This window comes from Merops nubicus, unplaced genomic scaffold (genome assembly GCF_000691845.1).
Source record: "Merops nubicus isolate BGI_N331 unplaced genomic scaffold, ASM69184v1 scaffold35949, whole genome shotgun sequence".
Classification (NCBI taxonomy): domain Eukaryota; kingdom Metazoa; phylum Chordata; class Aves; order Coraciiformes; family Meropidae; genus Merops; species Merops nubicus.
The window spans coordinates 1825-28999 of record NW_008633624.1 but is presented as its reverse complement, the minus strand read 5'-3'; the positions used below and the strand labels follow the sequence as shown (position 1 = coordinate 28999).

General features: G+C 46.9%; 2 protein-coding genes across 2 annotated transcripts in view; one reads left to right on the top strand and one right to left on the bottom strand.

Moving 5' to 3' along the window:
- Positions 1-9185, top strand: part of CCDC64 (coiled-coil domain containing 64) — a gene marked incomplete at its 5' end in the record, with an annotated part of 45745 nt that extends 36560 nt beyond the window's left edge. The window contains 3 exons of the mRNA XM_008948324.1: positions 2045-2175; positions 4801-4921; positions 8988-9185. Of these exons, the coding sequence (XP_008946572.1) occupies positions 2045-2175; positions 4801-4921; positions 8988-9185 (450 nt within the window). The remainder of the gene's footprint in view (positions 1-2044; positions 2176-4800; positions 4922-8987) is intronic.
- Positions 9186-16447: 7262 nt separating this feature from the next.
- Positions 16448-25702, bottom strand: RAB35 (RAB35, member RAS oncogene family; the record flags this gene model as incomplete). The annotated part of the gene is made up of 6 exons (XM_008948323.1): positions 16448-16878; positions 17425-17549; positions 17644-17768; positions 24476-24599; positions 25351-25426; positions 25624-25702. Coding segments are annotated over 6 exons (658 nt in total), but the record flags the coding sequence as incomplete, so codon positions are not given.
- Between the last annotated feature and the right edge of the window lie 1473 nt (positions 25703-27175).

Sequence of the window (27175 nt, the reverse complement as noted above, 5' to 3'; positions counted from 1 at the left end):
GGCCACCACAAGAGGCAACTTCGAGGGTCCAACTTGTGTCCCCAGTGAGACGGGAGCCCAGATGCTCCTCTGGCTGTGCTGCCATCATCCTGTGCTGCCAGAGACCATTAGAGGCTTATTCACAGATTTTGAGTGACCATCCATACACCAGCCTGCTTGTCTGGATGCAGCAACTCCTTACCTCTGCTCCTGGGCACACAAAGCCTTGACAGGACAACAGGAGGGAGCAGAACCTGATTGTCCTTTGTCTCCCCAAACTCCCCAGCCAGGAAGGACCAGAGAACCCACCCTGGATTGCAAGCCTGCACCCTCTTCTCTGCTTTTAGGAGTCCATAACTACCAAAGTTCTGAATATTTAGGGAGCAAAGGGAAGATTGCAATTCTACTTTTCTTCTCACACCTCCTTTCTGTGGAGAAAGATGGTGCATAACCACAAAAGCAGCACTCCAGCCTCATGCAGCAAGTTCATGTCTCCCACAGCTTCTGCCCATAACCCAGCCTTGCGCTTGCTTGAGATTAATAATTATTATCTCATCCTATAGAAGAGGCAACATTGTCTTCCATTCAGTCCTAAAGAAAACCACAGAATCATAGAATGGCTTGGGTTCAATCAATGCACGTGGAAATTGGGTCCACCCTGGGGCAGTAGTGCTTTGCTACCTGCCCATCCCTCTGTGCTGCCACTGGTATTGTTACAATCAAAGGGGAAGAAGAAGTCCTAAACAGCTTTTGGGACCTACCAGCACCACACAGGTTCATTGCTCCTGCTTATGAGCAAGGTGAGCTGGTGTAGACAAGAGCCGCCCCAGCCTCTGCCTACACTAGAAGGTGGTTTCCCACTTTCTGCCTGCTCCATTTCCTCCCTCTCGGGCATCCCATTCTTACCTGAAACACAGACAAAACCAGTTAAATCCCCAGACCTATCCCCAAATGCATTTTTTTGGACCTCTAGATCCACTGTCCCCTGGGATCTCAGCAGAAGTGCTCAGCACCTTTCACATAGCCCCACCACTGCTCTCCACCACCTCATTGCTCTGAGGTGCACCCCTTGCTGGGCTGTGGGAGGGCACAGCTTGGGCAGAGCTCCCGGATTCCCTGGCAGCCCCAGCACACAGCAAGGAGCCTCTGCACACAAACAGGGTGTGTTTGCACCCTCCTCCTCCTCGACCCAGCTACGCTGTGCTAACAGCAGATCCTCCCACGCCATTGATATGATGAGCCCTTTTTGACTGTCTGTCCTCTATTTAAAGATCTCTTTGAGGATTCCAGCTCTACTGAGCTGCATTTAGCAAAAGGAGGTGGGTCAAACACTGGAAGGGTTTGCAGGTGGTGGAGTAGCATAACAGAGCATGTGTGTGCCCTAGACGAAGAAATTAAATGTCTATGAAATAGTGCAAAGCTGTGCTAATGCAATCCTTGCATGATTTCACACCCTATTAACTCACTCTGCACAGGACCAATACGATAGATCATTGCTCGGACTATTTAAGACTCCGCACATATTTTAAAGTCTAACTAAAATCTAAAATGTGCCAGTAACACTTTCCACAGTGTGAAAGAGAATTTTCACATCCTTTGTCTTCGGCTTCATACTACATCAAGACACATAATGGCCCTCTCCAAAACCAATCTTGTTTGCTGCTAAATTATGTTTGCAATAATTTAACCCTGGAAAGAAAACAAGAGGCAGGCTTAGCGATGCATGCACAAGAGTGCTTGGAGAAGAACAACATTGATGTCACAGTGACAACAAAATTGCAGGTGGGTCCTGCCCCACACAGCTTTCGGGGCTGTTGCTGCATGTTGCTGAGACTGTCTTTGTGACCCAGCTTGCTCAGACCATCACTGCTGGCATTCTGGGGTGAGCTGGCACAATTCAGGGGGGCCTTCCACCAGCATTAACAGCCCCCTCCCAGCAGACACAGCTTCTCTGACAAGCAGGGGAGCTCAGCCTCCCAGCTGGCCCATGTGGCATTTTCCCCTCCCCACGCATGGTGAATGTGCCTGAGCAAGCCTGGGTTTCACAGCGCCCCTCTGCCCGCAGGTCACGCTGCTGAGCGTGGAGATGACAACGCTGAAGGAGGAGCGGGACCGGCTGCGAGGCGCTGCCGAGGACAAGGAGACGAGCGAGCGGCTCCTGCAGGCCATCAGGGACCGGGACGAGGCCATCGCCAAGTACGTGTGTGAGCAGCCAGAGCCGGCCTGGCTTAGCAGCTATGGGGTGCCTGAGCAGGAGGCGCCTCTGGGGTGGGTTTCTCCCACTCTCCACAAATTTCAGGAGCTGTTACAGAGTGATGGAGTGAATCTTGGCTTTGCTGCATTGGGAATGCTGCCAGAAGCTTGGAAGCAGGGCAGGAGATGCTGATTTCCAGGGCTGCCCTAGGGCAGGATTGGGGTCATTTAGGAGGCTGCTGTGAACCACGTTTTTGCCGTCCCTGGTGCTGGTGTGAGTCACAGCAAGGAGACGAGGACTTCAGGGAATCAAATAGAAACACTAGGTCTGCCCTATTTGTCATGGTTTTCTTATTTTGCTCTGCCAGACACTCTACCCTGCTTTCCTGCCTACCTATCCCAATTACAGCCCTGCTTGGGCTTCTTCCCTGAACCATTTCTCTGGTCACTCACTCTTCTTTCCTGTTCCTGGGTCTTTTTCGCACCTCCAGCAATTCTCTCTCTCTCCTTTGAGGACTGTCCCCCTGTTTTGACCATTTTCCCCATCCTCCTCACTGCCCTGGGCAGTTTTTTCTACCCTGGACCCCACACCCCTCTGCTCTGTGCTTGGGCTTGCCACACTGCCCTGAGCACTCCTGGCCCCAGGGAGGGGGCAAAAACTTTCACCCTCTTGTACTCTAGCTAGAAAGCATACATCTGATAGTCTCTTCAGTAAGCAGATGGGGCAGGACACCAGCAGCCCATCTCCTTGTGGAAACACCCAATATTCAAGCCCTCGGCAAGAGGAGGAGCACGAGAGCATCGCACCTCTGAGGATACGGGGGGCTAAACCAGCACGCACAACCCCTTCACCCTTTTTTAGGTGACTGATCCTCCGCGTTGCTCTGGCCGGGTAGCTGGCTACCCCCAGTCCTCACCGCTAGCCTCTCTAACACCTCCATCTGTTGGCAGAAGTCAGGAGCATCCCAGCTGCACTGCCGGCTGCAGAGAGGTGGTTCTGACATTTCCAGCGTGTGGGCTGCCGGTTCTGCCGTGGCCATGGCAACACGCTGCCGCCGTGCTAAATCCCCCGGCAAGATCACGCAGCAGTGGGGAGCCTCGCAACAAAAGGCTATTTGAGGTGCTCAAGCCCACAGCCGGGAGTGGAAGAGTCCAGCTTCTCCGCAGTGCTTAATGACCCTGCTGGGACAAAGCACGAATATTTACGGCTGGCTGTCCTGCAGTGACAGGAGCCCAGAGAAAGGGGGATGTGACGAGTGTGTACGGGTGAGTGGCGGGTGATTAATGAGCAGAAAGTGGCTGCAAGCAAAGCAGACAAGAGCGGCTTGTTGGCAGAGATGAAGCATCCCTCCACAGAGCGAGCGGGCTGCTCCCAGGCAACCAGCCGCTTCCCACCTGGCACCTCAAGGGTTAAGTCACTTCTGTTCCAGCCCTCCCCAAAAAAAAAAAAAACCAAAAAAGCCCTAACTCTGAACAGAAATAAAATCACTGCCTGAGGCAGACATCTGGCATGGAAAATTTTTAGCTTGAAGCTGAATTTTGGCAACACAGGAAGCAATAAGAAAATAGGATCATGTAATAGGAGGCGTTAAGCAAGTGCTACCTGGAATATCAACACAAATTCCCAAATTGATCTTTGCAGAGGAGCACAAGGGAGCTATTAGGAGGCGATGAATTAGCTACAGTTAATAAGATGCAATTATTTCTCAAAAAAAATGTCTGCAAGGAAAGATGGTTCCCAGCAAGTCATGTTACAGTTTCACATCACGCAGCAGTTAATTGAAAACTTGAGGTTTGTGCTCACCTGTGTGCTCCCAGCGTGGTGAGCAGCATTTCCCTGCTTGGGCAGCTTAGGAAATTCCTCCTTCCTAGAGGACAATTCCTTTCCACTAGTCAGTAGCAGCTGAAACATCTCAGCCACTGAACACTCAGAGCCCTTTGGGCAATCTTGGCCATGGCATCACATGCCCAGTGGCCACCAAATGCCTGGAATGAAATGCAGTAGCAGTGTTCCCAAGGGTCAGCACAAACCCATTGAAACTGGGAGCTTTCCTTAAAGCGTGACATTAAATTCAGTTTTAACAATTTGTCATTCTTAAAAAGCATATGCTGTGATAAACTTTCTTCCCTCAATCCAAGCCCTGAATGAAAGCAGTTGTACTCTGAGGGGTTTTATGTTGCAACTTACTGAGTGATCAGACACAGATCATTCAGTTTCAGCACATACCATTTCCTTTCCTATGCATTAGTAAACAGAAGAAGAGGAAAAATATATTTATATGTAGATTCTACCTCAGTTTAGATCTCTATTTTTAATGGCAGATCCTGCACGTTCTCCAGGCACACTATATTATCTTACACAGCAGTGTATCTGAGTATCTTTTCTTATTCTTCACAGCGGGCTTATCAGAAATTTTTGTAAGTAATGGTGTCTACAGTTCTGTCCCACTCTTCAGATGAATAGGTTGTCCAGAATACACCAGAGATGAACAGCTCAGCATCTGGGGACTTGCCAGTGAAAGAAATCGTTGACTTCTCCTTAAGGATATTAAATATATTTTTATAAACCACTACCTTAAAAAAAAAAAAGAAAAAGTCACATGCCCCAATTTCTCCCTCTCCCCCCAGGAAGAACGCAGTGGAGGTGGAGCTGGCCAAGTGCAAGATTGACATGATGTCCCTTAACAGCCAGCTGCTGGACGCCATCCAGCAGAAGGTGAACCTCTCGCAGCAGCTGGAGGCCTGGCAGGTGAGCAGCCCCCGGGCACCCCAAGGAAGGGGCTGGGTGGCATGTGGCCCAGGAGGCACCTTTGGATGACTTCTCCCCTTTCCGTGTGGGTTTGCTGCGTTCTCAGCCTGAGTGTCCATAGCCCAGAGCATTTGCTTTTGGCTTTGCCATGGTGCCCAGGGGGTGAAACAGCCCTTCCGTGCTCCAAGCCTTTCAGCTGTGAGCTGTTAATCACACAGCAATACCCGGTTAAAATGGAGAAGCAAACTGTATCTCGTGGCTGCACACAGCATGGGTGACACAGGCTTTGAGGAGTAACCTGCTGTGGCCCAGGGAGGGAAGGTGTCCCTGCAGGAGATGTCCCTGGGCAGGCGCAGCCCTGGGCACGTGTGGGTGCAGCTCATCCTTGCGTTTCCATAATGGAGCAGAAAGGTGGGAGGCAGAGAGGTTGTGGTGATTGTTTCACGGTACAGCTGCGCTGTTTTCATCAGCTCAGAAGATCCAGCAAGATGGAGAAGCTAAAATCCCAGCTCTCCACCAGGGCTAAAAACCCAGACTCACAGCAGCTCAGCAGCTACCCTGGAGATGCTCAGCTTGGGGTCAGTGTAAAGGCAGAGAGCCCCTGAGAGCAGCCAAGGCTGTCTCCTCCCAGAAGCTAGCACCAAGGGAGGGTTACTTTCATAGAAAACAAGCAGATACAAGAGGAAAGGAAGGGGCCAGTTACCCTGATTTGTTGCAGACCATGCAAGACCCCGACTCTACTAACCACCAGCCTGACCGGTAGAAACCTCTCCTGTGCAACCTTGCTCCTGTCTCAACTCCACTGTGTTTTCGTTTCTCTTTTTTCTTTCTTTTCTTTTTCCTGCTTACAGTTTGCTTCCTCAGGGCTTTTTACTATATGGCTCCTTTGGTTTCTGATCTAGTGGCCTTTCTCAGTTCCTGTACCAACAGCTTTAGTCGTACACCCCTCCTGCCTTTGAGGTGAGCTCCCCACACCCTTGCCAAGCACCCACCATCTCCTCGCCTGCTCCATTCGCTGCCACCATCACCCACATCCGTCTCTGTCCTCACCATCACCTGGCAAGAGAGGCCACTGGGGAGTCTCCCATCACCCACCAGTATTCTGCACAACACACACGAGGCTGGGGCACGAGGGGCAGCATCTGACACCCCATGGTGAGGGTGTACCCCCCCCCAGGTCACCACGGGGAAAGCCAGGCTGAGGCACACATGTCATTAATCCTCTGGATTAGGCATAGCTAGTATCTGGAAAACTTCTTGAAATACAGAGTGGGATTTGACTTCTGAGCCTCGTTATGTACTAAGTGACATTCAGTGCTCTGCAGAGGAGCTGTCTGTGTCCAGATTCTGCTTCAGTTTGGATGGGTGCTATAAACTGAGACCTACTTACTAATACACTCAGTATTCAGTGCTGGAATATCCCCAGTTTAGGGTTTTAACAACAGGCATTTGCTTTCTCACTTCACACTGTCATCCAATTGCAGCAACACAGCAGCCCCAACCCTGCTCCCATCAGCTCCCTGAGGTGGGGAATCAGGCCCACTAACACTGCAGAAAGTTGTCTCAGATAAATGACCCATCATTATTAACGCAGTAGCAAAGTAGTTTCCAAGCACCTGATGTCACCAGACAGAGGCACAAAATGACTCAGGTAATTTATGTATTTTGGGGACTGCTTTCATAAAGCTGAATGTTCCTGAGAAAATGGGATGAGATTCTCTGATTCTCTGCTTCAGCTGGAGGGTATTTTTTTTTTTTTTTGCTCTTGCACACTTCTAGTCTGGACTTTACCAAGGACCATCAAGAAGATCACAGTTTTCTGTAAGCACATAAAAGCAGGCTATAAAATACACCACAAGCAAATCCTGCACATCTGAGCCTAGCACAGGAGTGGATGTGCAGCACACCCACGCCTAACCTGACCCCCACTGGTATTCATCATCTGACTGGGGGCAGGAGGGGTGTTACTGGAAGTAGGGAAGGAATATGGAGCAAACCTGGAAGTGAAGAGGGCTGCTTCTCTGGAATGAGAGCTCAGTGGCTTCAGTGCAGTGGTGACAGGGGCACCATTAGGTTAGAAGATGCTGCAATGCCAGCTGAGAGCTGCAGCCTGCATGGCCACAGCCACCAGCTTCCAAGGTTGCCTTGGGCAGCTCCAAACTTCATCTCACACAAGGGAGCCCAGCTCCAGCTCACAAAGAGGATATATGCCATTTGTGCCTCCTTCAGCCTCACCCCTTCTGCACAGAGCAGAAACTCCTTTCTGGAACGCCCAGAGCACACCAGTATCATGTTCTCCAGCTTTATGGGACCACTTTATCAGATGGTACCACTGGTGTTTGTCCTCCCTCTGCATCCCGATACTCCTGTGCCCCTGCCCAGTGCCAAGGCAGGGACCACAGCTCTGCCCCAGTGTACATCTCTCCCGAATCTTCACAGCCAAGTGCTGTGCTCTCTGATTCACACATCACACAGACAGGGACCCAGACACAACACCACATACCTGACTCTCAATACTGCATACTGCATTTATATATATAATATCTTTCTGTATATATATAAAGATCATACTCACCCCTTGTTATGTGGTTAACCAAGGACACAGATCTGCCGTGCTGGAGCCTGGGTGTCTACTTCATCTTCTAGCTGAGGTGCCTTAAAAATCCAAGTGCTGATCCAAGTGTCCACTTTTTCACATGGCAGCTTCACCTCTGGAAACCTGTTTCACCTTAATGCTGATGTTCACCTTAACCTCGTCAACTCTCCCTCTGCCTTTCCTCTTTCTAGCCCTGCTCTAAAAAGATCCAAAGCTTCCCCAGTCCACATAGCTCTGCACCCTCCTACTCCCCCTTGGAAAGTCCCCATACGAAATTCAGGTTCAGGCCATGGCTATCAACCTTTTTCCCTGCAGAAAATGCTGCAACACAAGATTAGCCATCATTCAAGTTTCTAGCCCAAACTGGATGGTTTTAATTCCATGTCAAGCTACAGAGTAGCTGGAGCATCCACTGGGTGACAGGAACACCTTCCCTTCCATCTCAGTGTTGCCCTGATGGACTGCCCTGCACGAGGTGCCAAGTGAATGGCACTTCCACCACTACAGCCCTTCCAGAGTGTCCTTGTTCTCACCAGATACTGCCCTTAATCCTAATCGGGTCTGGAGAACAGTTGATTTATCCTGTGGGGATATTTTGGGTACATGTTTTCACTAAGCCACGGTTTAAATATGCAATTACAGCAGAAATAATGGATCTGAAGGTTTCAGATTTGTGGAACAGATAGCCAGGTTTTCAAGGAACACATTAGCAACAACAGAACTGACTAATTATTTTGTGTAGAGCAATTTCCCAGTGCTGCAGACACAGATGAAGCCAGGGAGTTTCTGGTACATGGAAAAAACCACAGGGCAGTTGTTCAGGCCAAGCTGTCAGTCAGAGCTCCCACTCCTCTGCTGGTGCCAGGGGAAGGAGCGGCTCTAAGGGATGAGCAGAGTTCTCTTTGGTAAGTCTGGTGCAAAACCCACAAGGGGTCTGGTGGGCCCATGCCTGGCCCCAGCCCCTCGGCCCCTGGTGGCACCTGCCCTGAAGAAGCCCCATTAGCAGTGGCTGTGCAGGCAGCTCTCTCACACCTACCTGTCTGCTCCACTTGGCAAGCACAAAGACCTGCTCAGGACAGCCATCCTTACTTTCTCTGCAATTCACTTTCAGCTGCATTTGTTCTTTTTTATTTCTTTCTTCCCCTAAAGGGGACATCTGCCAGCTGCAGACAGCAGAGAAAGAGTTCAGGGGTGCTGCAGAGTCCCAGGCAGGCACAATGCTCCTCTGTGAGACCACCTGGGCAGTTCTCCCTCGGAACTGTGGGTTTGCCTTCCTCGCTTGCCAGAAAGCTTGACAGCAGGTAGTAAGGCTGAGCCTGCTGCCAGGTGGGGAGCCAGACCTGTCCCCACTCTTGTCACCCCTCATCCATCTCATCACAGCACGTTTCACCCCCATTTCAGCCGCGTCCCTGCGCGAGCGCACTCTGAGCACCCGCTGCCCCTAACGAGCCTCTGCTCTCTCTGCCGCAGGATGACATGCACAGGGTCATTGACCAGCAGCTGATGGACAAACACCCGAAGGAATGGAGCCAGCTTGCTTATTCCTTCTCCAGTGGCTACGGCGCCAAGCGGAGTGCCAGGCCCCCCGTGCTCAGGCCGGAGCAGCAGGGCGACGAGCCCGCTGGCGCAGAAGGGAGCCGCCTCTTTTCCTTTTTCAAGAAAAATTGATTTGAAAAAGAGAAACCTCTCCAACAAATCCTGCTTCAAGATGGGGAGTGGGGCAGCTGCCCAGCTTGCTGATGGACCCAGCTCTGATCCACTACGGAAAAAAGAAGGGGGCAAAGGAGTTAACCCTTGAGACTCTGCACTATTTACACCGCACCTGGTCTGAACCAAATGTTTACATGAACTGGAGATTTGCAAACTGACAATGTGATACTAATAGAAAGAAACTTTTCTTATTCTTTAAGTGAAGTGATAAACTTCAGGGTATATTTTAGTCGCTTTGACACAGTCCAGTTTCTGCTGTGAAGAGTAATCTGATTGTCTTAAAAGCATTCTCGTGCTGGAGAAGGAAATAAGCAGCCCCAAGACAAAGCAGAGCAGGGAATTGAGAGCTGCCGTTGAAGGAGCACAGGACGAAGAAGAGGGCTGAAGGCAAGAGAGGAGAGGGGAGTCACACCAAGAGAGCAGAGGGGAGTCCTTCCGCCCTCTGGCCCCAGCAGCTTCATCCATCCAGCTGAGTCTGGAGTCGCCCTGGCCCCAGTGCTGCCGTGTTTGGACAAGTGTAGCCTCCTCTGTGGTGGAAGCTGAGCCCTCACTGCAGATCCTGCCTGGGCACCATCTCCCCTGCAGCTCTGTGCAGCTCCTCTCCCTCCCCTCGCTGGGATCCCGTCCAGGCTCCTCGTGGATCAGGGCACTTGTAAGATTGCTGATGTTACTGTTTTCTCTCGCTCCCTCCTCTTACAGAGATAAGAGTTGCAGAGTCTGTAGTGACACAGAATGTTAAGGACTTATCCCCAGGAGACCAACTATCTATAACTGATTGCAAACTGGATGAGAGTTGTGGATGTTTCATCCTGGGGCACCTACTGTCCCTCCAATGGCCAAAGGTAGTTGTGGGGCTTCAGCAAGTCACACACCTTTCCCTAAAGCCATGTGCCCCACCCAACCAGAACAAGAAACCTGTCATTTTAATTGGATAGGCCCCCAAAAGTCTAGCTTATGATTCACTGAAAGCCTACCTGTAATGATGTTAGTAGGTCTTTGATGCTGGGCTGGCTGATGATCCTCAGAAAGCATGCAGGCATCTACCTGTACTAAAGCCAAAGGCAATTAGTGTGTCTACAGAGCTCTGGAAATTCTGCAGCTTACTCTGCCCCACACAGTAACATCAGCTATGGCCTGACGAAAATGGTGATTATTTATCCCTGCCTGTGGGTCATTTATCACTCAGCCCCTTGGCAAGCAGGTGAATCCTTTATGGAAGATGGGCAGAGCCTGCTTTGCTGTAAGCATGACTTGATCAAGGAGAAGGAACATAGCTTATTTGGTATATGCACACGGTGGTGCTGGAAATCCTGCAATAGTTAGTAGGGACCTTCCCTGGGCGCTGGATGGGCACCTTACAGCTCTTCTCTTTAAGACAGTCTACCATCATAAACCAGCGAGGAACACCAGCCTAAGTCCAGAGATGTCCTGCTGCCGTCATGCAATTTTCACACTTTCTCCCAGCTCACAATACCCACAAGCCCTAAAACTTCCCTGTTGCTTTAAAGAGGCTGCCACCTACACTGTCCCACAGGAGAGGGAGCTGGGTACACAGTCCTTGCCTGCCCTGCTCAGCAACCCAGGTGCTAAAACACCATCCTACAGGGAGCTGCTGTCTCTGCTCACTATTTACAGTAACAACCTCTCTGCTAGAATTAGGTATCAAATACCTTCTTCTAAGAAGCAGGTAAGAGGTTGGTGGCTTGTTTTTTATTTTGGTTTTTGTTTAGGGTTTTTTTAATTATTCAACTTACCTATGGGATAGAACATCCATAATACCTCAGAACAAATATCCTTTCTGCCTACAAAGATTTGAGCATTTCCATATTTCCTTGTTAGCATGAAACTACCACACTGGTACAGAATCATCTTGCACTGAGGTAGCTCCATGTTGTGAGGAGCAGAGTACTCTTTGGGATGGAGAACAATAGCAAAAAGCTGAGTGGTAAAATCCATTTCCACCTGAAAGCAACGAAACTTGGGCTGCAGATCCTGCTCCAGGGTGTATTTTGGTAAAGCACCACCAATACAGCTTGATGCTGCTGACAGGGAAAGGAGGCTGGAGTCTCAGGGGCAGGGAAGGGAACTGAACCTTGGCCTCTCCTTTCTAGGCAACGCTTGGCTGCCAAGATCCTGCTTGTGCGAGGACAAGGGACTCGGCGCAGTGCCAGGTGCAGCCCCAGGATGGCAAATCCTCCCCCTCCCGTCTCACCTGTGCCGTGACTCTGGAAGGGGCAGAGACACACGGCACCCACTCAGCACCTCCTGCTGCCAGGACTCAGCCACGCCCCTGTGCACTCATGGAAACTTTGACACCTCCAGCTTCAGGCGTGGGTTCAGGATGCCGGTGATACCTGTGCACGCCTGTCTTACAGCTTGAATACCATGCTCTGCTCTCTGGGGCAGAGCCACGTGAACATCTTGGTCCTCATGGGCCATTTGTTTTGCTGTCAGCTGTCATTCCCCAGCCCCAAACAGCTCTCTCCAAGCCACGTGCCCAGCAACTGTGTGGGACTCTGTCCCTGTGAGGATGGATGGATAGATGGATGCAATCCCAAGGCAAGGGCCTTAAGCTATCCAGTGAAGATGCAGTAATGAGATGAAGAAAGGTGCCTTCTGCTACATGTTTGCTGAAAGTGACTCATTTGGTTGCAGGGGTAGGCAATTGAAAGGCACGGTCCATCTCTTCATTTAAGGAGGAACCTACCTTGATCCCATTGCAATTTTATTTACTTAATACCATTGATGGAAGAGATTGCAAGAGGAAAGTCAGTGTGTTCCAAGGTGCCAGTTTGGCATGGTTTCTTAAAACTAGCCCCTTAACCCTAGAGACTTAGTTGCACTACTAAACCCAGAAATACAAGAGAATTGGGTTTAATGAACTGGACAACACACCAAAGGAGACCTCCTTGTGCTGAGCTGCTACTCAACAGGAACAGAAACTGCCTTAACATAGCAGCTAGGTTTTGTTGTTTTGTCTTGAAAAAAAAACCCCTCATCAGTGCAGTCCTTCCTATTCATCATTTGTCATGTTGTTTTAATATGGTCCAAACTATTTCACCTTGAGCTGTCGTTAAAACACTCATCTCCATCCTGTCACAGCCAGGAACCTGGAATCATCCTTGCAGTGCTGGGTTAGAAGACACTCCACTTGGGATACTTGATACTTCCAGGGCACACATGGCCTAAAGGAAACATCAGCTCCAGTGCACGAGATGGAGGAAGCACATTAATCCAGCAGGTACTCGGGCTCCCAGAGCAGACTTAAGGAGTGGCATCAGCAGCTCTAAATACAACACTCACCCTTGGTTTTGAGATAATGGTAAATTAACAGTAGTGCTGCACAGTCACTGTTCAAATATTGCACAGAGAAGAGATGCCTGCTGAGATTAAGTTTAAAAAGAACTTTACCACAGTGAAGTAACCGGTGACTTTGGGCAAATGTTTGTTAGGCTAGCGTGAGGAAAAGGGATTGCTCTCCCTTCAGTAAACTCTGCAGGGGAAACGACTGGAAACCAGTAAATCTAAACGAAAGGCAAGTCACTAGCACTTTATCTTAATCCAAACTTAGTTCAGCAGCTTGCTGTGGAGATGAACAACAGATCAAATGACGACAGTGGAATGATTTTGCACAGAGAAGTGAGAAGTGAGGTTACAGGCAGTGCTGCATGCACGAGGACTGGATAGCTGCATGCACTTGTCCTACTTGGGATGGTAAATTCCAGATATGCCTCTACACCATGCAAACTCTCTACTCCCCACTCGGCTATAAAAAGCAAGATTGTTTTAACCAAAAAGCCAAGAAAGGAAGTGTCTGGGTGCTGCAGCAACGATTCCCTTAGATTGAGAGGGGAAAAGCACACAGCAGGGACAAGCAGAAAGAATGTACCTATAGATATGTACATATACCACAGTGCTGTAATTTTTGTATGTAGCAGTAATGTAAATAAACGTATGGTTTTTATAAGATACATATTATTAAAAAAAAATCTATAAAAGCATATTTTTAGTAAAAACAATGCTCTACTTCTTTTGTAAATAGTTCTCTTCAGAATAAAACAAATCATTTATACGATACCGTCTCAGCTCTCTTCACTGCTTATCTGGCCCAGCTGCAGAACAAGCTCACTTAACATCCAACAGCACCTTCAGTATTTCATCATCCCAAGAAATTCAGCCACGTAACGCACTTGCATGTGTTCTCTCAGAAGAGAACTGTCCTGGAGAAAGGACATTTGAAGCATTTGTCATCCTCTGCTGCACAAGAAAACAGAAAGGTGAGCTTGTAAATCTTCTCCACTTTCCAGCCGTTTGCATCATTTACTGGCCTTTATATGGGGAGGGTATTCCAACTTTAATGAGTCTAGACACAAAATACAGATGGACAATGAAACACCTCCAGCTTGCACCAGCTGCAGTTCAGGCCATCTACATGTCCTCAGGATTCCCCTCTACACAGTCGTACTAGAACAGCACAGACAGAAGAAAAGGCACCTCCCCACAGCAAGTTGCCATCAAGCTTCTCCAGAAGCAAGGACTTGCCTTCAACCACGGGTGTGCCAAGGGCAGGCAGGGGAAGTGAACACAGGGCAATGAGCACAGAGCCATCTACATCGCTCCTACCCAAAACCACACATGTTCATATCCTGGGAAAGCAAGCAGAGACTCCAGAGGTTTTTAATCAGCTCAGGGTCTGACCTCTGCTGCCTTTGAAGAGAAGCTTTCAAAGCTTGCTCAGCGCTTGTTGAACAGAATGACAGAAGATTATAACAAAATCATGAGCATCTCACTTTCATGCAGAAAAAAAGTTATCAGTTCCAGCTTACTCTTTCATTCACATTTAAAACTAGAATAGCAACTAAATATTTGAAAGCATTGACTGTGGTTTTGCTAATACCCCCTTCCCAGGAAAAAAAAAAACACTACATACAGAAGAAGTCACCCCTGGCTTGCCACCCTCCACCTCCAGATGCTGGACGGCAGAGGAAACAGAGCCTCAAAAAAAGATTTGGCATCTTGTAACCTTTATTTTTATTTTTTTAAAATTATTTAAAAAGCAGAATTAGAAACTTCCATTACAGAAATAATCCTAGCAAACCAGTTAGACATTCCATTGCTCAACATTTAGGAAACTTCACATCAGCACCACTAGAGACACAGTCCCCACCCCTTCCAATTGAATAGTCAGTGGCAAGAGCAGAGAGGTAACTGCTCCTCTACAGCCAGCTCTAGGAAAAACCAACTGAAAGGTCCTGCTTCAAGCCAGGAAGTCGGACACCTGGATTGGCAGAGTTCAAACTGTGGCCACAAAAACCTGGACTCAAAGAGGACCAATCTTTCCACGCAAGAGAACACTCCAGGCTTGGGTGCACCATTTCCTCAATTTATTGCATCATTTCCAGTAAATTCAGACATTTTTCTTTACTTCTGCCTGTATGAAGTTACTCCCTCCTAGATCTGCGCACGCGCTACCACAGGAGTGCCAAAGTAACGCAGCTGCGCCCCTTAACCCCAACGTGGCACCACCACGGGCCAGGGTCACCTCACCAGGAAGGCTTCCAGAGCTGACCAGCGCCTGCCTCGGGCACCCGGCACGTTCCACGTCAGAAAGCAGACAGGAGGGACTGGTGGAACTTCAGCTGCCACTTCCCACAGCCGCTCAAGTCTTACAGTTATCAGAGCTCACACTAGCAATATCATCCCAGCTCATTCTTAGTCTTGGGTTACCAATGAAAGATATGTGAAGAAGAGACGGGTGAAGGCAGCTGGATACATACTCCCAGCACCTGAACTGATTAAACGAAAGAATCCATGTGTTACACATTCATTGTTTGCACTTTTTAAAAAGTCCTCAACGTGATTGTGATGTGATTGTATGATTAGGGCTCTTACCACAACCCGTAAATTCTAAAAAGATGCAGGCAAAGTAAGTGACTAAAATTTAGCCTCTCCTGGGGGAGGGGGAGGAAGGGCGACAAGTGGGCTGATCCAAAGCTCATGGACACTGGTGAACCACATCCTACCAAACTAAGGCCAGTGATTCCATAGGGCCACTTACTGACAGAGTATGACCACCTTCAAGGTCTTAAAGGAAGTCATATTCTCCATGCCTTTTAGTCATTTTAAGGAAAATTTTTTTTATTATTATTTAAGCAATTATTCAGGTGCTGAGCATGTACTTTCAGCCCAGACATATCATATTTTAGTTACACACACATAACACTCTCCACCTTTAACTACATCTAGTCAGGCTGGTGAACTGAGCCCTCGCTTTCCTAGAAAGGCCACAAGGGCCAGGAAAATGTTGCTGAGCACAGCAAGACCCATTTGTTTCCAAGGGTGATCCTCCACCACCACATAACCCAAGCAAGCAAGTTTCCCATTTCTTTAGGTTAAACAGCAGTCCCCCCTCTTCCTAACAAAAGGATCCTGGGAATGATCCTGCAGCAGCTTTCAGATTCAGACATCAATCCAGAACAGCTTGGTTCATTTTCATGCCTTTTCTCTCTCAAAAAACAATAGTTTTGCCACCAAAATTCACATTCGAGTTCAGATCGCCCATCTGTGGACAGGGCAACGACGAGAAGTTTGGGGGTTTTGGCAGAATCACACATTTTTTCTTGTTCTCAAACAAAATGGACCCTCACTTAGGACCCTGGCAGAACCAGAAGCAGAGGTCAAAGGAGTTAAACTTGCCCTTTTTTTTTTTTCCTTTTTTTTTTTTTAAGTTTTATCCAAATAAACCCCACCTCTGCAGGCCAGTTTGTTTTCCAGTATCTTGATACAAACTAAAGGAGAGCACAGGCACAGCTGGGCTGTGGCACAAGAAGGTGAAACCCAAAGACCCAGCCACAAACCTGGACCATGGCAAACTGAAATCTGAGGCCCCAGCAGCAACACCAGCTGCCAGCCCAGGGGCTGCTGAAGCAAGACCCCAGGCTCCAGCAGCAACACCTGCAATCCTGGTACCTAGAAAAACAAATCCCAAGCCCCAGTAAAAGCCTGGAACCCCAGGTGAAGCCATAGGCCCCAGGGGCACCAGTTGCCAGCCCGGAGCCCAACAGAAATGAAGCTGGAGGCCCCAGGAAGCAGTAGCTGCCAGCCTGGGGCCAACTTGAATTAAGAACTTTGTACTATTTCTTTAAAAAGATGAACTCTGCAGTCCATGATTGGTTGACATTAAGAAGGCATGAGCCAAAGCAACAATGGGGAGGCGAGGCTGGTTAAAGCAATATACATTATATACAAACTCTTGGGTTAATTAGTCCACTTGGTAGGCAACGTCCTTCTTGTCTACAAGGCGCACTGGAATGAGCAGGGGAGGAGAGGGGGGCAAGATTCCATCTGATACCTTCTTGGCACTGAAGTGGTAAGGTGCCAGCGCCTCTTGATAGAAAACATGGAGAAAAAATAATCTTTAAATAACGGCACAAAACTGAGAAAGTCCTCCCAAAGCCTGCCCCAGTGGAATTGCCCGAGTCTAGCTGGAGGGGCTGATCTGTCTGAGAGCAGAGTCTCTGCATTAGCAGCACCGCTTCTTCCTTTTACTGTTCTTCGTTAGCTTCACCACATCATTCTGTTGCTGCTGTTGCTGCTTTGCTAAGTTTTCTTTCTTCGCTCGCAGAACTAGCTCTGTAATGCAATTAAACATCTGCAAGAGAAACAAGCAAATTCAGACCACCCAGGAACTCAGGCTAGCTTTTGCTGGGATACTTTTCTTGGGAAGCCACTCCACTTCTCTAGATATTTCAAGAACAGTTCAGAGATCTTCCCCAATCCACTACAGACCCAGTGGAAACCCAGTGCCTTCCCAGCCCACTCCCAAGCTAAGTCAATAACACCCCTATCCCCTTCCCAAACCAGGAAATAAAACAAGTCTGTTCAGCAGTTGAGGCCAGGAGTGGAGACTGGACAATCCTATTTCCTAGAAGCGTGCTTCCTTGTGACAAGTCCCTCCTGAGACCACGCCTCATACGTTAGCACTCTAAAGCCAGTGAAAATGAAACATGAACTCCTTCACTTGGCTCCCCCAACTCTTCCAAACACGGCTGGATGTCTCTTCTTGACATTTTACCTACTTGCAACTTGTACAAAGCATTTTATCTTTCTTCCTCAGCGGAAGGATGTAATTGTTATTTTTTTCCCAAACCATTATCCCCAAATCATTTTATCTATACTCTTCTGCATACTATATTACCTCTTCCACATTAATATTTTCTTTGGCGCTGGTCTCAAACAATTGGATCTCCATCTGCCCAGCAAATTTATAGGCATCTTCTGTTTCTACCACTTTTCGCTCTGGGTCATCATTCTTATTCCCCACTGAAAAAGGAAAGAGAAACCCAAAAGTCAGTTTGGTACTTCAGCAGGTCAGCTGATCCGATAAGATGTTGTGACTCTCCAGTTAGAAACTTACCTAGTATCCTGCAGACATCATCACAATTTTGATTTATTTCATGCAACCATCGTTTTACATTCACAAAAGATTCTGCACTTGTTACATCGTAGACAACAATGACTCCATGTGTTCCTCTGTAATACCTGTGGAGCAGGAAAAGACAGTAACTGTTAACCTAAGCTCTGTGTCACCCCCTCAGCACTTTCACTTGGCTTCTACAAGATTCATAATAAATCCACAAGTTACAGCAATCAGGTGCCCCCCATTTGCTTTCCACAGGGAATCATCTCATCCTTTTACAACAGCTAGATCACATGCTACTCCTCTAGACCTAGAGAGTTCTCTGCTCATTCTGTCTGCACACGTAGGTTTTGAAGACCAAAAGCTGCTGGTTTACCTCCTTGTTCAGGCTGTCAGGCCCTCAAAGATGAATAGTCTTCCAGCTACGTGAACAAAAGGTAGCAGTACCCCCAGTACCTTCTCAGATCCCACTGGGATGTGAACCTTCACGTTGTACAAGCCACAAAGTTTTTGCAGTCATTTTGTTATCTGTGAAAGATCACTTACAGACTAACATTTCAGCAGATCTCCAAATATACTCAACTCTCAGTCACAGTTCTCTTGAGCTCACAAAAATTTGCCTTGTTGAGGGACTTGTTCTGATCACACCTTCCTACTCAACAGATCGACTCCATATGTGCGTTCAATGCGCTCTGCTACCTTGAGCCATTAAAAATCAGCCTCAATTCAGCTTATTCCATTAGTCTTGGGGCAACCAGCACCTTTAAAAGATGACGAGCAATTCTGATAGGCAAGAAAAATATCTGAATTCAGGTTCCAAAATTATCACCTGCATGAATCTACTGAAGGGAGACAGTATGACCCCTGTGAGATATGCCATATAAAAAAATCCCCAAACTCCACCGTTTCAGATCTCAGCCACTTTCACAGGCCCACCAGGTATTTTCCCTACTGCAAACTAGGCAGCTTCAACCAGAAAATAAAAAAAAAAAAGACTGAGGTCTTTCTCAGCATCCAGTTTTTATGTTTTGTTAAGCTTCAATCTTTTCCTTTCATCTTAACCTCTTTCTCACGATCAATATTAAGATTTTTAATAAAACTAATTCAAGAATCCAACATACCAAAATTGAGGACTTTCTCTTACATGGTGACAGCATTTCTAGACCTTGACCTCTTACCACAAGCAACTCTTGCAGCACTCTCCCTCCCACTGCACTTCAGAGGTGTCCATTGTGACCACTCTGGTCCTCTTTGATAATTTACTCCAACTCAGTAAGAATACCTTTGAACTTCAAAGCCTTTTACTCTAATCCACATGCACTGCCTTTCAGAAGATCTCAAAGCTGTTGCTACTGATGTGCTTGAGCAAGTCACTATTTCTTCCCCACCTCTAGCCTCATCATCCCTTCTACAGCAGAAGCCTTTATAAGCCATCAAGACAGACTTCCACAGCCAGGCGTGCATCACATGCAGATCACACACATCTTCCCCCACTCCCTTCCTCCCATGACCACTTTGTAGTGACAGTCACTGGTATCAATACTCCTCCCTGATACAACACATACTCTGTAGAAGTAGGAGCACCCTCTCCTACTCCTCACTCAGGCACTTTCAGAAGACAGTCAAATCCTCTTCCATCCCATGTTTTACCAGTCATTTATGCTGTACATTCACTTTCCTTGGCAAGAACTAGCTCAGGTAAGAATTAGTTATTCCCAGCCTGTAAGACATCCTGCACTTTGAAATATTCTAGTCCGTTCACAATCAGTTCCTTCAATAGCTTTAAAACTTGCTACAGCACTGCATTTGTAAATTACTTCCTTAGAAGCTCAACTTTATTTCCTAACTTAGATCCTTTAGAGGAAGAAGTATTCCACAGCCTGAATCCACACGTTGCAAAACCAATCCACCCTCTCCTGATGCCAACCTGCACTGCACATCCGTTTTGACGAGTCTTGGTTTTTGTGATAGCATCAGAAAGGGAAAGAACTCCCATCCTAACAACATACTAGATTTCCCTGCATCTGAACAATACATTAATTATCTTCAAACTCTTCCATATCACCTAATAGTCTTTTAATTTAGCAGCCCACAGGCTGACCTACCACTTCCTCTGTGACACTGAGCATTCCATTTGCACAGACAACACTCAGCCCTTAGAGAAACAGAGTGGTTCAGCTACACCTACACAGAGCTGCTCCATCCTGCTCTGCACACCAGCAAACCACGCCTGGTACCCCAGTCATCCAAAGCAGAGGACCCAGTGGAGCATCCTGCTGCTCCTGCCCTGCCCACACCTCGGTTTTCCTCTGAGCAAAGCAGAAGCTGTTGGTGGGGTGGAACACCATGCACCCTGCTCATACAGATCCCCCTCCTGACGTGCCGTGGGCACAGTCGCCGTTCGCCCCCGGGGATGAGGCCCGTGGCTGGACCATGCACAGGCCACTGTGGCATTCAAAGCTCTGCAGGAGCTGGGAGCTCCTGCCACAGAGCACTAACACTGCCAACCACCTCATCACAAATACCTTCCTTTGTGCAAGACAGCAACCCCTTACTCCTGCTGAGCTCCTACCAGCATATACTACTTCTATTTTTAGAAGAGAAAATTGTCTGGCACGTTGTTCTAGAAAGGTTGCCAACCCTTCATCTACACTAAATTGTCCTTTTCTCCACTGGCTGACGTTACAGCCCAAGAGATAAGACCACAACTACCTTTTATTCTCTAACTCTTAAGCCCCATAACACACAATTTTTTTCTCAAAAAGCTAGTCATGCTATTCTATAGCATTTGTTAGGTACAGCCTTGTGTCCTAGATAACATTTTAGGCTTAACAAGTACAGCAAAGATTCTCCAACCTGAAGTGCAGGACAGTACCAGAAAACAAAATCTGATTTATCCTACCCCATACTTCAGATTTCAGAATGATGCAGTGCAGAAGTGCTTTTATAACAAGTTGTAGGCTTTGGCAAGTAGAGAACAGATGGGGCTTTTGGCATTCAGGGAGGAGTAGGTGTAAATTTTGTGCTTTTGGCAACCAAGAGGTAGTTGAGGCTTTGACACTAGGAAAAGAATGCCTTATCTTCTTCCCATCCACATTTTAGGGAAGATGGAGACTACAGAAATGAGAGCAGAAGAGAAATGAAGTTCTCAATCTCAGCCTCCCATTCAAGGGCTAAATGGCTGATGCTAGCTGACCTCTATATGGTAGGTGCACTCCACCATGTACCCCACAAACCTCAAAAGGTAGTACCTGCCACTACTCCTAGCAACAAAAACTTTCATGAAGAAAAAAAAAAAAAAAAAAAAAAGAAGTTATTCACATTTAGAGTGTCCATGAAAGTATCCTGCTAAGCCAACCAAACCTGACCTCTATAAGCCCTTCGATGTTTAGTAGTAGCCAACTACCTTTCATACGGTTGGAAAAGTTAGATCTAAAGGGATTACATTTCACTTCGTGTGGAAAAAGCTTAATATCGATAACATTTAAGTCAAAATAAAGAGAGTCGCTTGTTCTACCTCTAGAATTATATTTAAAGAACCTTAAAAACATAAGCTTACTACCTTTGAAACGTTACCTAACACTGCACACTTGATACAGAAAATCTTTACAGGTGGTTAACCAAACTCCTCACATCCTTCAGCCACCTGCATTCTCCCCTCACATCTCTGAAGACCACCCTTCTAAGCAGAAGGGAACACATTGCCATTCAACTCCCTGCTACAAGATACCAATAACAAAGTTCTCAGATTTCCACCAGTAAATGCTTCCCAAGATTAGCACTGGGGTAAGTATAACTGGTTTCACGAAGCATGTTGGTAGCCAATCAGACTTAGAAGAGACTTATTACTGCCTGCATCAGTTCCAGCAAAAAAATGTCACTGGCTAGCTTAAATGAGAAGTCCTTGGTTAAATCCAACATCTTTGGTAATATTTCACTGGTTTGTAGTGTACGTTTCCTTGTTTTTCAGTCCTCTAGAATGCGAACTAATTCCAGAGACTTCTAATAACCCATTTTCATACTCCTCTTTTTTCCAGGTTCCTTGAAGGACATCTATTGTCACAGGTCAGCTCGCTAGTCTTTGGGCCATCACATCTAGTTTACAAGGCGCAGCAATTCTATCACGTCACAAATCTTATCCCTCTCTTGAGCAGGCCATTCCACACAAACGCACGGCAGGAAGTCCCTCTGCTCCCACTACTCACCCTGAGCTAGCATCTGACAACTACTAACAGTTACACCCTACCACCACACTCCTGAATCAGGGCAAAGCAGTCATACCAACAGGAGCCCATCAAGTACAGGAACTGGCTCTCTATGCATCTGAATGGTCCTGTTAATACAGCCAAGTCCTGGCATGTCACATCTCAGGTGAACTGACACCAAATTTAGGGCTCGAATGACATTCCATGCCAACCAAATTCACACAGCTTGGCCTCTCCTCCCACAAGGCACCAGGTACCCCAGTACTTTCCACATTTCATAGACAGTGAAAGCACCTGCTGTCTGTTTTACTTCCCAGTCTGAAATTCAATCTAGATTAGTTTTCCTAAATTTCTGTAGAATTCTCCAGGTCAATTTCATTTCTGTTCCTCAGCAGTTTTATTCTGCTCTCCAGTTCCTGTAGCTGTAGTCAAGTAAAATGAAAATAGAACAACCTTTTAATGTTTCCCAATTTTCCACTGTTAACTTCCCATCACCTCTACCATTTTACAATTCTAGCTCTACATGGCAGTACTTCCAACCTATTATTACCAGATGGGCTCTAATTTCAGGCTTGCATGCCAGGCCTGGCTCAACATCAATCTAAACACTACCTTCAACTATAAAGGGACTTCCTGGCCTCCAGTAACACTGAAGAACACCTTTTTGTGTTCTTAACCTCAGTCTAGTCACAGACTAGACAAAGACTCTGCATGAGAGTGCACCTGCACTCCACCCCTGATATGGTAGCCAAGCCCTTTCCTAAGCACTAGCATGGTAACTCAATTTGTCACTCAGCTATAGATAAGCAAATCAGTTACAGGACTTCTTTGCCAATAAAAACAAACAAAAAAATTCTAAAATCCAGATCTGGTTATCTCCTGTTTCTACAGGTGATATGTTTAGGCCCAGAGCATCTCTTGAAAAATAGCAGTGAACGTTAGACAGTCACAGCTAGCTGGCCCAACAGTAAGAGGAGCCCTCATGACAACGTAACCAGCATTCCCAACGTGTTTTCCTCAACGCTTCAAATGCACAAAGCTGCACAAAATTCAAATCTTTCTTTCCTCACCATGGAAGATTCTGCAACTACTTTACCAGAGTTTAAGCAGGAAAACTGGGGGCTTTGCTTTCCTCAGAGTAAAACATACCTCACTTTGGTAAGAAACTATGGAGAGGGAAGCAGTAGCAGAGTTCAAATAGATCATGGCAGAAATGCCCTTGAACCATTCCAGCTTATCTATTTTAAATGTTAATCAAAGGAAAAAAAAGACAACACACTACACAAAGTGCAATCCGAGCTGTTCCCTCTGAGAAAAGGAAGCCTCCTTCCCTGGTACTCCCCGCCGGACACCACGGCTTTCTGAGCTGGCTGGCATCAGCCCCACGACCCAACGCTCATTAACGCAGCTCCGAGTGGTGTCAGGGAATCTGAAAACAGGAAGGCCATTTGCTGACTCAGCACAAAGCGGGGCACTCGGCAACTGGCCTGCGAGCACAGCTGATGGGAGCTGCAGCCCTGCACTGCTGCCTCCCCCTCACCGCTTCCTGCCGACCCGAAACAAGAAGTGATGTCACACACAGGAACCCTACAAGAGACAACCCAGGTTTTTTTCAAGCTAAACACTTAAGGAACAATGGAAGTACTCCAGTAATATCCGTACAGAAGCGCGGAGGAAAGGGGCGGAGCACTCAGCAGGCTCAACTTTGGCATTTCTAGCTGTTTAGACACAACACAGATGTAACTGATCTTGTTATTTTTATGTCTGAGTAAGTTAAGCAGTACCTCAGCTGAAAACAATTCTCCTCCCAAACAGGGCCCAAAAGAGAAGTCAGTCATGACAGACCAAATGAAACACCTAGGTCTTACAAGAATTATGTTTTGTTAATACCCAAAGGAAACACAAGTTCCGTTTCCAAGTGTCTTTTTGCCTCTTCCCCTAGTGGCACGGTGAGCAGTGCCACCTTTGCTGCAACCAGTTTACAAACACATTTTATCCTCAGTTCCCAGCGCTGCAGCTCTGGGTGTGGTTTCTCCAGGAACAGGAAAAGCTGTGCACACGCCGTTCGAAAGGACAATGAGCACGGGACCGAACTCAAACCAAGGAAAAGGTTAACTTCACATGGGCAGCTGCTTCAGCAGAACCCCGCACCAAGATAGCTGCTCATACCCACTTGTTCTGACAGAAAACTAACTATCGGAAATCCTACTCTTTGATTTCAAAGCTATTCATCAGTTACACGATGCTGACAGAGGGTTTGCACTCTGCACTGCTGCAACACGTTCAGAGGATGACCTTCTCAGACAGGCTTCAGAGACAGGTTTTCTCCTATATGCAGATCAGTGAAAAAACTCCCATTTTACCATTTGGAAACCAGCAGCAGAGGAATAAGACCTTCATGGAAAAGCACAGAAGAGTTGAGTAATCTGAAATCCCAGTCTCCAACGTAGCCACAACATCACTACTGCTGATTTTGGTTCTAAAACAGCTGAAATAAGTCCCACTGTAAGTGCCACAAAGCCATCGTTAGTTAATCCACTGCAACATTAACACACCTAAGCCATAACTCTAATCTACAAGGCCCATGGCCAAAGCTGCAGCTCACAGAGCCCAGCTGTACTCACGTTGAGGTGATGGTCCGGAAGCGCTCCTGGCCGGCTGTGTCCCAGATCTGCAGCTTCACCTTCTCTCCATTGATCTCCACTGTCCGGATTTTGAAATCCACTCCAATTGTGGTGATGTAGCTGCCTGAAGGGAAAGCATGGATAAATGAGAACCTAAGTCTTGTTTATCCTGGATGTCCCAAAGCACACTCGCAGACAGCAGCTCTCAGACTGGACAGGAGCACAATGTTCCCCCAATATGCTTATCATTTAAAATACTGATTTCATGCTGATCTGCATATTTTTATCTGCAGCTAATTGCTTCTTTTCCTAGACATAAAGCCACATTTCCCACACCACTCTTAAAATTTAAAAGTCAATCTTACAAAATAAAATTACTCTTCTACCACATTGGTGGTCAAGAGTACACACTCAAATATCTCAAGAAATGAACAGTAACTGTGCAAGCACTTCACATGGGAAAATCTTGAGACAACGCTTTGCTCAAAATGCTTCTGCAATCACTTCATTTGAACACACTCTAAGAGTTTCCTCCCAATACATTTGTTACATCACAAATTGAGTGGTTTAGCCACAAGATTCAATCAATCTAAATACCAAATGGCCAGTGGGAAGTCTGCACAGAGCATAAGCTAAAAAACCCAAGCTATTTCTGGAACCATGTTACTGTTTAAATACTGTGGGACTTTCAGCTGCAAGTGAAGATCAGACAGGATGGTTTGTACAGGCTCATGCCAAGAGAAGCAGTGGCAGAAGCATCATGCGTTCCTAGCACAGCTCTCTGTGGGTGAATGCAGAAGAACAGCTCCTTGCCAACCAGCAGCACTGGAGCAGACCTTGACCGTTTCACTTGTTGAAGTAAACAAAACACTCACCTGAGAATGTATTATCTGCAAAACGCAACAGCAAACTGCTCTTGCCCACACCTATGACAAACAAAGACAGCAAGATCTTTGAATGCAGTCATCCCAGGTACAAAGTAAGATAACAGTATTTTAACCATCCACAGCATTTTTAGCTTCAGGATATTTTCTCAGCAGATAACTTAGTACCATCCATCTTGACTGTCCACCTCAGTACTCTCCCTGCAGAGCTGATCAAGCACACTGCAGTCACTCCAAGATTCAACATGCTTCCTGTAGCAGTACAGGGTTGAGGATTTTGTCCCCTCCTTCCTCCTTGCCCTCAGCAAACTCTCCAACAGTAGCTTCTGAACTGTGGTCAGTTCTGAGAGGTCATAAAAGAGTGATAACTGAAAGCAAGTTTACAGGCTTGCATTTGCTAAGGAAAGATCCAGAAATAAGCACATACTGCCAATTAACAAGTACTCAGAACAGTGCTCTAAACTGCTCTGCTGAATCCCACTTGCACATCACGCTTAACACCACTGCCATTCATCACTCCGTGCTGCACAGCAGTGGAATTTGGACTACTTTGACAATCAGACTGGGGTTTGGTGCTATAAAGCTTATGTTATCATGGCCACAGTTTAACAGAAGCCCAAACCAAACAGAGGAGCCAGGGCCATTGTTCTGTACTGCCATCCAAAATAGGCTTGTTCCACTTCCAGCAGGAAGGACACAGACCTTTCTCAAGTTGTACCTTTTGCCAAAATGCTCCATGAAACATTCCTCCAAGTGCTTTGAGCAGCACTTCATCCAGGTATTCCTTAAATGATTTTTTGCACCCTGATCATGCCCTGTTGCAGGGAAGCATTTTTCACAGTGCTTCAGACAAAAAAAAAACATAAGAAACTCATTCCTGCACACCCAACCAAGGGAATCTGGGCATCAGAATGCCTCAAACTTGCTACCTCTGCATAACTCTGCTGTTAATGGCCCTTCCTCTCCCTTCCTGCTACAGCATGAAGAGGAAATTCAACTTCACCAGGTAATAATCTATTAAATGCTTTCAGGTAGAAGTTATTTAAACTAATTGTTTTGAAGATGTACTACCTGCAAGTTCTTCAGAATAGAAGACCTGTGCAAAAGGCATGTACAAAGACTATACAGAACTCCATAGTTCTCAGCTGCTGGCATCTGAAGATAGGTACCAGTGCAAAAAAAGCCCAAACACAACTTAAAAATCTGCATGATTCCAGTCAGCCAGACCTCATTTGCAAAGAGTTCAAGTCACCAGATGTATGGAAAGGCCATGTTCATTTCTCATTGAGCATTACAGATCCTTAAAAAAAAAAAAAAAAAAAAAACAGAAAAAAAAACTAGCCCAAAATAAAAAGGAAGAATGCTGCTAAAAATTACAAAGTTACAGCTTGCATAGGCTGAATACCTCTGAGCTCAGAAAATGTAGCAGAGCCATCCCTGAATGTTAATCAGAGGACTGGTTATTTAGTAGGAGCTAAACCTCTGCAAAACACCAGTCAGCTAAGGAAATAGAATTTAGAAAATAATTTCTTCTTTAAAAAAAGGTTTCAGCAAGTACTATTCTTCTTGATCAACAGCCTCGGCCTCCAGCTTAATAAAAAGAGAGTGGATGCTGGAATGCACAGGCTTGTCAGACCACACCACCTTCTGAGCACGCCAGCCAGCCCCGGGCCACGCTGCAGAGCTGCACATGACCACGCTCTGTCAGACTGTCCACCGCTGCACAGGTCGTCTCCAAAATCCTCACAGCACGCGGGCAGCTTCCAGGGAACAGAAACCTCTTGAACTTGGGAAGTTCTACACGCTCCCGATGACA